General features: G+C 41.9%; 1 protein-coding gene across 2 annotated transcripts; it reads left to right on the top strand.

Moving 5' to 3' along the window:
* Positions 1 to 1,301: 1,301 nt before the first annotated feature.
* CLK1 (CDC like kinase 1) lies at positions 1,302 to 10,104 on the top strand. Of its 2 annotated transcripts, XM_002712612.6 has the most exons (13): positions 1,302 to 1,388; positions 2,598 to 2,758; positions 3,454 to 3,682; positions 4,631 to 4,721; positions 5,137 to 5,203; positions 6,684 to 6,800; positions 6,891 to 7,057; positions 7,699 to 7,793; positions 7,873 to 8,002; positions 8,788 to 8,870; positions 9,209 to 9,288; positions 9,526 to 9,616; positions 9,732 to 10,104. In XM_002712612.6, exons 2-13 carry the CDS (start codon positions 2,598 to 2,600, stop codon positions 9,873 to 9,875), a joined length of 1,455 nt encoding a protein of 484 aa, XP_002712658.1. In that variant the 5' UTR covers positions 1,302 to 1,388; the 3' UTR covers positions 9,876 to 10,104. The 2 variants fall into 2 exon arrangements, with proteins under 2 accessions (XP_002712658.1, XP_069926519.1); XM_070070418.2 differs by lacking the exon at positions 4,631 to 4,721.
* The last annotated feature ends 2,571 nt before the right edge of the window (positions 10,105 to 12,675 follow it).

Genomic DNA, 12,675 nt, shown 5'->3' on the forward strand with positions numbered 1-12,675 from the left:
AGTAGTGGGTTTTGATGCTGGTATCCTATATGGGTTGCACTACTTCCAATCCAGCTCCCTGCTATTGTGCCTAGGGGAGCAGCAGAGGATAGCCCAAGCACTGGGGACCCTGCATCCATGTGGGAGACAAGGAGGGAAGCTCCTGGTTCCTGGCTTTGGCCTGCCCCAGCCCTGGCTGTCTTGGCCAGTGAATCAGCAGATGGAAGATCTGTGTGTCCCCTTGCCTCTGTAATTCTTTCAAATACTCTTTAAAATTTTTTTTAGAAAAAAAAAAAAAAAAGGCGTATCTTGGAGCTCTACAGATTCATTTGAATGTGCAGTAAGCTTGGTAAAAGCAGTTGTGGAGTCCTGGTGTGTGCTCAATCAGCTGTGTCTCCGCAGTGTGATTTTAGGCAGGATAACATCTCTGTTTTCTCATCCATAAATACTTCCTCCGAAGCCTATGTGAGGATTAATTGAAATAGTATGTGTAAAACTTCTGGCATGCAGTTAAGTAAATAAAAGCTGCTCCTAACGAATCTGTGTCTACCACAGGGCTCTCTTGTTATCAAGCTGGTTTTCAGTAGCAGTGTTGATTTCACCAAGAACTGCCCAGATCTGCTTGATTAGACTTGGGGCATTCCTAAAACACACCAAACACTGGCTTCTTGGGTTTCTTCTCCCAACGCTGACCTAATTAATGTTTTGATTCTAACTGCAGTTAGTTGGTAGTTAGCTTGCAGCTCTCCTCTCCTAATTCTAACACACTAAACAGAGGCCATTTGTACCAAGGCCTCACATTTTGTTTCATCTTTTTAATCATTCTGGTTTGTGGGATTAGTAAGAAAGCTTTTTTTAGCCAGAGCTTTTTCTTTCTTGGCCATTTGATACTTCATACCTTGCGTCCACAAATGTCACTAACATTTTTTGTTGTCACTCTTAAAAGGCCTGTATTATTAGGACATTTCTGTATTAACCTGCATTCCAATTTTTATTCTAAACTGCCAGTTTTTAAGTGGTGCCAATATGTTTTAAGAGCTTATTTTAAAAATCCCTCCTCGTTACAGTCATAAAAATATCAGGGACAGGGACAGGGAGGCACACTTACTGCCTACAAACACCATTTCCCTCCCCAACACTCCCTAATCCCGTCAAAGCAGCCCAGGAGCAGCAGCGCAAAATGGCCGCCCTCCGCCCTGCTGCTCGCCCCGGCCGCCCAGTCGGCGCCTGCGCACTCGGGGCCGCGGCGCCCCGCCCCGCGCTCGTGACGTCATCGGTGTTTTCGAGGCGAGTCCCGACGCTGGGACTGTCAGCTCCATTTTGTGCTCGGCGCCCGTCGCAGCCAGCTGGGTGCTCTGCGTTGTTCACCTTGCAAGCTTTGCTCCTCCAGCGTGGAGTCTGGCGGAACGGTAAGACGCAGAGGGAGCGCACCAGTGCCAGGGCCGACCCCGTGAGCGCGGCGAGCGCCCAGCGACGCCTTCTTCGCAGCTTGGTGGCCGCCCGCAGGCTCGGGAGACGACGGCCGCAGCTTCGTCTGCAGGCCGCACCCAGGCGGCGCGACCGTGCGCCCTGCAGAGCCCGTCGCCGCCGGCTTCTGCTCGCGGGTGGTGAAGGAGTTGGTGGCACGGGGTGCGCTGGTCGAGGCGCGGCCTTCCGCAGAGGGGGCGGCGGGGAGGGTCGGGCCCGGTCTCCCGCGGGCGCCATGTTGTCGTCTGCAGTGGCCGAGCTGCAAGATGGCGGCGGGGCGGAGCCCGGACTTCGGCCTCGCGCCGAGGTGGCCGAGCTGCCCGTGCGGCTGGCGGCCGCGTACGTTCTAGAACGTGCGGAGATGGCGGCGCTGCGGGCGGACAAGTGTTGGTAGAAAGCGAGAGCCGCGGCAGGAATCGGTGACCTTTAGGGAGATCAAGACTTTTGTGTCCCCCTACCCCCGTGTTGGGGTGACAGAGGCCGGATTGAGGGGCACGGGGGACTGTGGTGCGTTTCAAGGAGCGTTGGGGGGACGACGGGCGGGTCCCGCTTGACCGTTTTGATCCGGAATTGCAGGCGGAGACGTGCGCGGGCCCGGGCCGTACGAACGGAGGTCAATCTTTTTGACCGTGAGCTATTTTTTCAGCTTGTTAGGGGTTGTCAGCTTTCGTGGGCGGCCTTTCCTGGGAGGAAGGGGGCTTCACGCGACTCCAGAGAGCTTGGATCGTTGACTTGCGTGCGTGCCGAGAGTCCTTGGTGTACAGAAATACTTTCTGTCGACGATTCTGAGGTCACGGCGAGGAGCACGGATGATGGCATTAGAGTTGGAGGCTGGCTTCTGACACAGGTTTTTAGAGTTGGTTGTGTTACCGGCCAGCATGAGTAAGATTTTACTCAAGTTGAGAAATGGGCATTCACACCCTTCCTTTTTAACAATTCCTAGTATTGTTCCAGCAAATCTGGGCATGGGTGGATAGGATAATGCAGTAATTGGATTTATCGGTGTTTGCAGATTGGATGACAGTAATTCCGAACTTGAAAGAACAATTCCAAAAGGTCACAGCTGGGCTAAGTTTGCAAAGAAGAGATCTATTATTAAACAGCTCGGTGTAGGGTGCAGCTTAACTGGGGATAACTTGTCTTTTATGTAGATGAGACACTCAAAGAGAACGTACTGCCCGGATTGGGATGAAAAGGATTGGGATTGTGGAAAATGGAGAAGCAGCAGCAGTCATAAGAGAAGGAAGCGATCACCTAGCAGTGCTCGGGAGAACAAGCGCTGCAAATACAATCACTCTAAAACATCTGATAGGTAAGGGTGTGCTTAAAAGTGTCGCAATGCAAAAGCACATTTTATGGTAAAAGTATCACATAAACAACTGAGACCAGGTGTTGAGCTGAGTGGTTAAGACACCCACGTTGCAGTTTCAAAGGCTGCGGTTTGATTTCCTGACTGACCTCAGAGGCAGCTGTGGTGATTCAAGGGCGAGTTCTGGCTCCTCTAACAAGGGCCCCAGACCCAGCCTACCACTTGCAAGCATTTAGGGAGTGAACCAGCCAATAGGAGCTATCTGCTTCTCAAGAAATAGCTTGTAAGGGGGATTACCATTCCTTTGTTCCAACGAGAGATGGTATTTTATTTTATTTAAATTTATGAAGCACAGAGCACAGTGGCCTGCCTGGTGCCAGAATCCAAGAAATCAGTCCAGTTCTCCCAGTACGGCTAGCAGGAAGCCAGTAACTGAGCTGTCACTGTTGCCTCATAGGGAATAGTGGGAAGCTGGAGTCCAGAGGTGGAGTGGGGACTTAAACCCAGGCGCTCTGATACAGAATATGGGCTTCTTAACCAGCATCTTGACCTCTAGACCAAACCGCTGCTCCCTGTGAGATTTTGTAAACTTTGTGTGCTCTGGCGGGTCGGGAGCATAAGTGTTTTACTGAAAAAGATAATGAAACTGGAGGATATTTGATATTGGCACAAAACATTGAAAATGTTTTTTTCCGTAGCTATTATTTGGAAAGCAGATCTATAAATGAGAAAGATTATCATAGTCGACGCTACATTGATGAATACAGAAATGACTACAGTCAAGGATGTGACCTTGGACATCGCCATAGAGACCATGAGAGCAGATACCAGAACCATAGTAGCAAGTCCTCTGGTAGAAGTGGAAGAAGTAGTTATAAAAGTAAACATAGGATTCACCACAGTACTTCACACCATCGTTCACATGGGGTATGAGCCGTTTTAAAACATTTTGGGAATTTTATATCCCATGTGGAACAGGAATATTTGAATTTGTGTTTGAGAAAGTTCTGTTTGAGATAAAGTCATCTCAATTTTAACTTGCAGGATTTTTTTCTGTATTTATGCATTGGATAGGAGATTCCTAAAGTATAGTAGATACACGTATTTAGTTCTATACTAGACTTAATTATTGATTGGCTACAAATTGTCATTCCATTGAAATTGTGGAGGTTATTGAAAGTACTTGAAGAAATTGATTTGTTTTAATAAGCTCCAGTATAAAAATAATAGGCATTTTATTTTTGTAAGATTGAGGATTAGGCATGCCTCTTTGTAATTAAATAAAGCATGTTATCTAATCCTTTTCAGTAAGAACATAAATGAAATTTATGAGTTAAGTGTTAATTTGGAGATCAGCTAAGATGACATTTTAAATGTGATAGTATTATCTTGTATGCCAAGTCTTTTTCTCCCCAAAATTAGGACTTTAATTTTGTTTACTGTTTTAATATTTGTTTTCTTAGATGAGCTAGAAAATTTGGCCACAGTCTATTTTGACAAGTAAATAGTTACATCCTACAATTTTGCAACATGAAATTAGGACACTAGAAACTTAAAATTATGTTTCAGAGAGTGCTACAACTAAGCATTTTTTTAAAGAAAAACAATTGTATTATGTTTTGTTGCCTTGCCACTTTGAGTATCTTATCTGAAAATCTGTTCCTTGCCATGTTTTTCTCCTGTTAACATAAACTATGTGCCCTGTGAATTTCTGGGGACTGAATTTGAAATTGCTCCTGCCAACCGTTTGTGGCCTGGCGTGTATCTGAATGCCTGAATATCTCCCCGCTGAATGAATTTCGTATTCTGCCCTGAATTCACTCGGGTATATTGATTGGCTGGATGATCTTGGTGCCGCCCACTTGACGTTTCCAGAAGAGTCACCGAAGGAAAAGAACCAGGAGTGTAGAGGATGATGAGGAGGGTCACCTGATCTGTCAGAGTGGAGACGTACTAAGTGCAAGATGTATAGAATATTTTTCAACACTTATTAACTTTTCAGATAACATAATCTTTATATAGATTAAGTTTTCAGGGATTTGGAAATCTTTTTCTTTCTCTCTCTTTTTTGTTTTGTTTTGTTTTGTTCTCTTTTGTTTTTCCATTTCTTTTGGTGGGGGGGGATTGCATTTTTGCTTTCTTTAGAAATTTAATGTTTGTTACAGAACTTCAAGAACAGTAAATCAAGTTAATGAAATTAGTCTAAGAATGAAATTAGACCTAAAGTAGTTAATATGTTTATTGATGGTGTTGATCAATAAAGTAAATATCTAGTAATAAGGAAATATGTAGCATCAACTAGAATAATCTGCATTGATAGCATTAATTGTAAGTACATCATTGCCACTTCTCAGTATGACTGAGATTCCTTTCTCTTTTAGATGAAATTGTTGATACTTTAGGTGAAGGAGCTTTTGGAAAAGTCGTGGAGTGCATTGATCATAAAGCGTAAGTTATCTGCTGAGATTACACTTGAGTGTTGACCTTTATTTAATAATTTTTTAAAATGTATTTATTTTAGAGGCACAGACAGATCCTGTACACTGGTTCATTCCACAGATCAGCTAGTCTTTGTATACTTTTAGAAGTTTTGGCTTGAATATAAGGAACTCCCAGTTAAAAAATAAAAAATATCCTTTTTTTTTTTTTTTTTTTTGGGAACAGTTAATAGCAATGTGTAGCTTCATTCCATTCTTAGTCTGAGAATATGTTTTGTTTTTGGTTTGTTTTTTTTTTTTTTGGCCGGCGCCACGGCTCAATAGGCTAGCACTGGCATACCAGGTTCTAGTCCTGCCGGGGCACCGGATTCTGTCCCAGTTGCTCCTCTTCCAGGTCAGCTCTCTGCTGTGGCCCGGGAGTGCAGTGGAGGATGGCCCAAGTGCTTGGGCCCTGCACCCCATGGGAGACCAGGAGAAAGCACCTGGCTTCGGATTGGCGCAGTGCGCTGGCCGTAGCAGCCATTGCGGGGTGAACCAATGGAAAAGGAAGACCTTTCTCTCTCTGTCTCTCTCACTGTCCATTCTGCTTGTCAAAAAAAAAAAAAAAAACTCCCAGTTAAAAATATTTATCCTTTTTTTTTTGAACAGTTAATAGCATGTGTAGCTTCATTCCATTCTTAGTCTGAGAACATGGTTTTTGTTTTTGTTTTTAAGAATATTTTGTTGTCCTACTGGGCACAATTGTGGCCATCCTTTTTCCCCAGTTGTATCTGTTTTTCAGCCTTGATTTTACATTAAGATCCCTTTTCTGGGGGGTTGTACCTAGGATCCTGATTTTTTAGAGTGCCCTGCTCCTATCTGATAACACAGCCAGGGCAAATAGCTTATAAGTGGTGTCACAAATTTAATTTTTTTATATCCATTTCAGTAACTACTGATTGAAGTTCTCAAGATAGGTTAAAAAAAATCCGTTCCTTTACCTTTTCTATTCCCTGTTAGATTTTGTTTCCCCCCTTCTGAATAAGCTTTTCTAAATGAGTTATTTGAGGAGGCTTCCTATTGTTTGTGAAATTCTGAGTTAGAATTCTTCCCTATGCTTCCACTGTGTCCTAACTTTTGTTTTTAAACCTGTTAAAGGTGATTTCTGAGATACTTAGCAGTAACAAACTGCAGGAAGAAATTGGTCTCTATACATTCAGGTGTTAGATGGGATACAAACTGAGGAAATCTCAAAACTGGTGTGAGTGGTGCCTGGGGGAAGCATTTGGTGTGGTCAGCATGTGTGCATACTGATTCCACAGTGCACGGGGCGGTTTACTCGGAGTTGCAGTTACTTACAGGTGTAACCAGTCAGCCGGATGCTAAGCCAGTATTCAAGAGACAAATACAGTTTAGAGTATAAGCATTAGTAAATTTTGAAGAGAGTGACAGAAAACTGGAATTGGACAGCTTCATTTTTTTTTAACTTTAGATTTACTTTCTCTTAACAGGGGAGGTAGACATGTAGCAGTGAAAATAGTTAAAAATGTGGATAGATATTGTGAAGCTGCTCGCTCAGAAATACAAGTTCTGGAACACTTAAACACAACAGATCCCAATAGTACTTTGTAAGTATCTAATTAGAACTTGGACAGTGCCCTCAGGCAGGTTTCAGCTGTGAGAAGCTGTACTCAAGGTATTTTTTTATTTGTTTATAGCCGCTGTGTGCAAATGTTGGAGTGGTTTGAGCATCATGGTCACATTTGCATTGTGTTTGAATTACTGGGACTTAGTACTTACGACTTCATTAAAGAAAATGGTTTTCTACCATTTCGACTGGATCATATCAGGAAGATGGCATATCAGATATGCAAGTCTGTGAATTGTAAGTTGTGTTCCAGAAACTTGAATTTGAGGTTTTAGTGCCAGAATGATTGAATCTTTAAAAAATAAGGTTTGATATAGGACTTGGAGTACTAATTGGGTGGTGGAGGGATGGGAATATGTTGGTCAAAGAAAAGGAAATTTCACTTAGGGATAAGTTCAAGAGATCAATTATATGTTGTGGTGACTGTAGTTACTATGTTGCATACTTAGAGTAGATTTTAAGTGTTCTAACCACACACACCTCCAAAGAATGATTTACATATATCAAAAAATGTACATGGTAAATATATCAATTACAAATAAGGTGAAAGAATAGATAATAGTTGTACAAGCTATTGATCATTTCATTCAATATATAGTGTATTATCCAGAATTTAATAAAATCACTACATTGAAGACATCTAAAAAATATTAACCTAGAAACTTGGGTGAAAATTAAGGAATGGAAGATCTCCGTGTCTTAATTTCCTGTCAGTATACTCTTTAAGGAGGATAGTGCATTTTAGTCCATGGTGATTTTTTTGCCGGCATGAAATGTTGACCATTTCTGTGGGCATCAGAGGGATTTTGTTGTAGGGTTTTGGGTTTGGCTTGTTTTGATTTTTCAGGTTACATCAACATTTTCTGTTTCATTCTCAGTTTTACACAGTAATAAGTTGACTCACACAGACTTAAAGCCTGAGAACATCTTATTTGTACAGTCTGACTACACAGAGGCATATAATCCCAAAATGGTAAGTCTTCAATATATTTTCTTCATTGTTTGAAAAAAATATTTTATGCCTTTGTAAACCATCATTTACAATTTTTCAGAAACGTGACGAGCGAACTTTAATAAATGCAGACATTAAAGTTGTAGACTTTGGAAGTGCGACATATGATGATGAACATCACAGTACGTTGGTATCTACAAGACACTACAGAGCACCTGAAGTTATTTTAGGTTTGTATTGTGCTTTGAGAAATTATTTCTTTATTGAAGCTGACAGTTTATAATTCTGGGTCTTACTGTGTAGGATTTTTTTTACTTTTTTTCTTTAAAGGATCAATATCAATAAAATTTTTTAAGCTCACAGTTGTTCAACTTAACAGTTGGAGACTGAGCAAGTGGCTTACCTGTTCTGGAATAGTCACTCAGCACTTAATGACTGGGCTGCGTGCTGAGAAATGTGTTATAAGGTGATTTTGTTGTGCCAGATGGTGTACATAACACAAACCGAGGTGCAAAAAACCATGAGATTAAATCAAGCACAAGCAAAAATAATGCAGAGAAGACTTTTGAACATGAAATAACAAACCATACTGTTCACATATATTGGATTTATTTGAAGTGCAGAGAAGGGGAGAGAGTTTCTGTCGTCTGGTTCACGCTACAGTTTGCTGCAACAGCCAGAGCTGGGCCAGTCTGATGCTAAGAGCTTCTTTGAGGGGTCTCAACACAGATTCAGGTACTCCGCTGCTTTCCCAGGTGCATTATTAGCAGGGAGCTGGATCATTGAATCTTAGGAAGGAAATTCTCTGCAAATTGCTAGTCTCAAACATGGGACTAGTTAGTTACGTCAAGTTGAGACTTTGAGCAGTTAAAGTTTTTAAAGCCCTACTCTTTATAGACACATGTGTTTATATAATACATATATACACACACACATATATATGAATACTTCACTGTTTCACGAGCTTTGCAACACCTTTAAGACATTTTGAAATTCTTAATGTTTTGTTTTGCAGCTCTAGGGTGGTCCCAACCATGTGATGTCTGGAGTATAGGCTGTATCCTCATTGAGTACTATCTGGGGTTTACAGTATTTCCAGTAAGTGACTCATCTGGGTGAAATGGCTTTGCACAAGAAAAGTCCTTGTTCATGGGAATTTATTTAACTCAAAAGGTAGATATATTTATGTAGCCTTTTAAGTATGGTATAAAAGCTTATTCCAGTCCATTTAGGGAGATCACACTGGTAAGCTTGTTCTGCAAACCTTAATGGTTTTGCTGTCAGCTGTAATTTGCAAAGTATGCCTTTGTGGTCACCTTCTTTGTGACTTCTAATCATATGTACTGGAAAATTAGCAGATCTTTTAAATAAAAAGGAACAAAACACAGTGTTTAAGATGACATAGTTAATAAGTTGTTTTCTTTGTCTTATTTTAGACACATGATAGTAAGGAGCACCTAGCAATGATGGAAAGGATTCTTGGACCTCTGCCAAAACACATGATACAGAAAACCAGGTATGTGATGACTTAGTGCCCTCCTTTAGTACTGCTTCCATCGGTCTAAAATGAAGTCAAACTAACACCTTTTAAGTTGCACAGATTACCCTGTTGGGAAGGGGAGGACTTCCATTCCACGGCTGGCTACCTTTTAATGATCTAGAAAAATGCAATACTTGATTTGAACAAACACCGTGGCTAGATTTTTTAAGTTTTCTGTGTTATAAACAAGAATGGATATTTATTTATTTCTAGGAAACGTAAATATTTCCATCATGATCGGTTAGACTGGGATGAGCACAGCTCTGCCGGCAGATACGTTTCCAGGCGGTGTAAACCTCTGAAGGTGAGCCTTGGAGATGGTAATGTCGAGTGTCCCCTCTGTTCTTACGAGGGAGAAATAAAAGCACAGTAAATGGAAGGAGAAAAGGCTTTCAAACACGTTCCTGTTTTCCTTTCAGGAATTTATGCTTTCCCAGGATGCTGAACATGAGCTTCTCTTCGACCTCATTCAGAAAATGTTGGAATATGATCCAGCCAGAAGAATCACTCTCAAGGAAGCCTTAAAGCATCCTTTCTTTTATCCACTTAAAAAAACTATATAGATTGTATTGTACAGCTCTCTTGAAGAGATCCTATAGACTGTATCAGTCTACTTTTTAAATACTAAGTTATTTTGTACAGCTTTGTAAATTTCCTAAATTTTTGTATTGCCATGTTTATTTTGTTTGGTTAATTTGATTTGTTAATAAGTACATAGCTAAAGTAATAAACATCATTTTCAGTAATTATAAAATGGTTTATTCCGAATAAACTTTGGGCTTATGAAATTTATATTTGAATCTGTACAATTTGTTTTCAGTACTTCTGTCACCTTAACCAAATAGGCTGGTGTTGCATAGCAGAATCCCAAATGGGCTCCACTTTTAAACAAAGGTCAGAAGAATAAATCAGGGGGCTAGTGTTGTGGCATGGCAGGTTAGGTAAGCCACCATCTGTGATGCCAGCATCCTGTACTGGCATAGTTCTCGTGTGCTCTGATGGCAGCACGCACCCACATGGATGACCTGGAACAAGCTCCTGGCTTGGGCCTGGCCCTGCCCTAGCTGCCATTTGGGGACTGAACCAGTGGATGGAAGATCTCATTTTTTTTTAAGATTGAGAATATAGTAGGACTAAGGTTTCAGAGAAAAGTTATGGTTAGACCAGGGCTGTAGTATAGCAGGTTATGCCTCTGCCTGCAACACTGGCATCTCATTGGGCACCAGCTCAAGATATGCAGCTGTTGCACTTCCAATCCAGCTGCCTGCTTATGTAAGATGGCCCATGTGCTTGGGACCCCAATACCTGCTTGGGAGACTAATGTGGCTCCTGGCTGATATCCCTCTCCCTCAAACTCTGTCTTTAAAATAAATAAATGTTTTTCTTGGTTTCTTTGAGCCTTTGGAAATACTTGCCTTATTTAGAGATTGTAAGGATCTTTAAGTTAAATGTAGTGAGATCAGATAAACAGATACAAAGTTTAAACAAGAAAACTACTGGGCCAGCATTGTGATGTAGCTGGTTAAGCTACTGGGTTTTTTCTTCAGATTTGTTTTGATGTAGGTGCGGGGATCCAAACACTTAGGCCATCTTCCACTGCCTTTTCAGGCATGTTAGCAGGGAGCTGGATTGGAAGTGGTGCATCCAGGATGTGAACCTGTGCCCATATGGGATATTGGTGCCACAGGCACCACAGTGCCAGCCCCAAGCTTCTCTTTTTAAAAAATTCTTTTAGAGATTTATTTGAAAGGCAGACTTGCAAAGAGAGGTCTTTTATCCGCTGGTTCATTCCTCAAGTGGCCACAACAGCTGGAGCTGGGCCAATCACAGATCAGGTCTCCCTCAGAGGTGCAGGGGACCTGGGACATTTTCTGCCGCTTAGTTATTCCAATGCAGGGAGCAGAGATTTATACAGCTATTGTCACTGACTTCAGGCTGCTCTGAATACCAGGGGGGTGTTGATCTCTGGCACTTAGGAATTATGCATTCAGGCAGAGTTCTATCAAAGCCCTCAGGCAAAAAGGCATGCTTTGCTGGGTGCAGAACCCCCTGAGATGGTTAAGGCCTAGAGGCTGAGGGAAGACACTACCAATGTCTAACCACAGTCCACTCAGGCCTCAAGTTTATCTTGTCACTGCTTCCTCTAGAGTAGTGACTGGTTTAATTGAGGAAAAAAGGAACTTGACACGAGGGGATGAACACAATTATCTTCCACATCCCTGGCACTGTATTTGGTCCCGAAGCCAGGGTTGTAGAACCTTCAGTTCTGAAGCACCTGCTTAGCCAGTCACACACTGACACAACGAAACAGGTAAAATATTTTTCGTTTTTAAAGAGCTCAGAGTGAGGGAAAGATCTGGAGGAGACAGACCTATCCCCTGGTTCACCACCCAGATGGCCCCATTAGCTGGTGCTGGGCTAGGCTGGAGCCGGGAGCTGCTTCCAGGCCTCCCATATGGATAGCAGGGGCCCAAGCACCTGGGCCCATCCTCCACTGCTTTTCCCAGGCCATAACAGGGAGCTGGATTGGAGGGGGAGGGGTACACAAACTACTGCCCATACTGCCTTACCTGCTATACCATAACGTCCCAGAAGATGTGCACAGCAACGAGGAAGGCAGCTCTAGTTTAATCCCAGGGCTCCTGGACAAGTTATGATATCTAATAGATTGAAGTTGGGGTTGAGTGATGGTGCATAGTGCTTGTGGCTATCATTTGATTAGTCAGTCAGTGGTAGGATAGCCATTATTTTCTTTGGGAACTTACTTAGTATACAAATTTCATGTATTTCCTATGTAGGTTCAGGAATGTAGTGATATTTTTTCTACCTTACCCTGCTCCCTGCCCCTCCTATTCCCATTTTTTTTTTTTTTTTGGTCCATTCTTAATTTTTATGAGGGTCTATTTTCATTCAACTTTACTTAGTGTAGGAAGCAGAGTTCAACAAATAGTATGAAAGAGTACCTTTAAGGTACTCTTACCACAGATCAGGGAGAACATACGGCATTTGTCTTTGAAGGACTGGCTTATTTCACTAAGTATAATGTTTTCCAGTTGTGTCCATCTTGTTGCAAGACAGGATTTCATTTTTTTACAATTGAGTATTTCTCCATAGTGTACATATACCATAATTTATCAACAGCTGATGGACATCTGGGTTGATTCCATATCTTAGCTATTGTGAATTGAGCTGCAATAAACATGGGGGTACAGTTAACTCTTTATATGCTGATTTCATTTCATTTGGATAAATACCCAGTAATGGGGTGTTGGGTCATAAGGTAGATCTGTATTCATAGTGGTTTACCAGCTTACATTCCCAGCAACAGTGGATTAGGGTACCTTTTTCCCTACAACCTCACCA

This window comes from Oryctolagus cuniculus, chromosome 3 (assembly GCF_051225735.1).
Source record: "Oryctolagus cuniculus isolate XC-2025 breed Fujian yellow rabbit chromosome 3, ASM5122573v1, whole genome shotgun sequence".
Lineage (NCBI taxonomy): Eukaryota > Metazoa > Chordata > Mammalia > Lagomorpha > Leporidae > Oryctolagus > Oryctolagus cuniculus.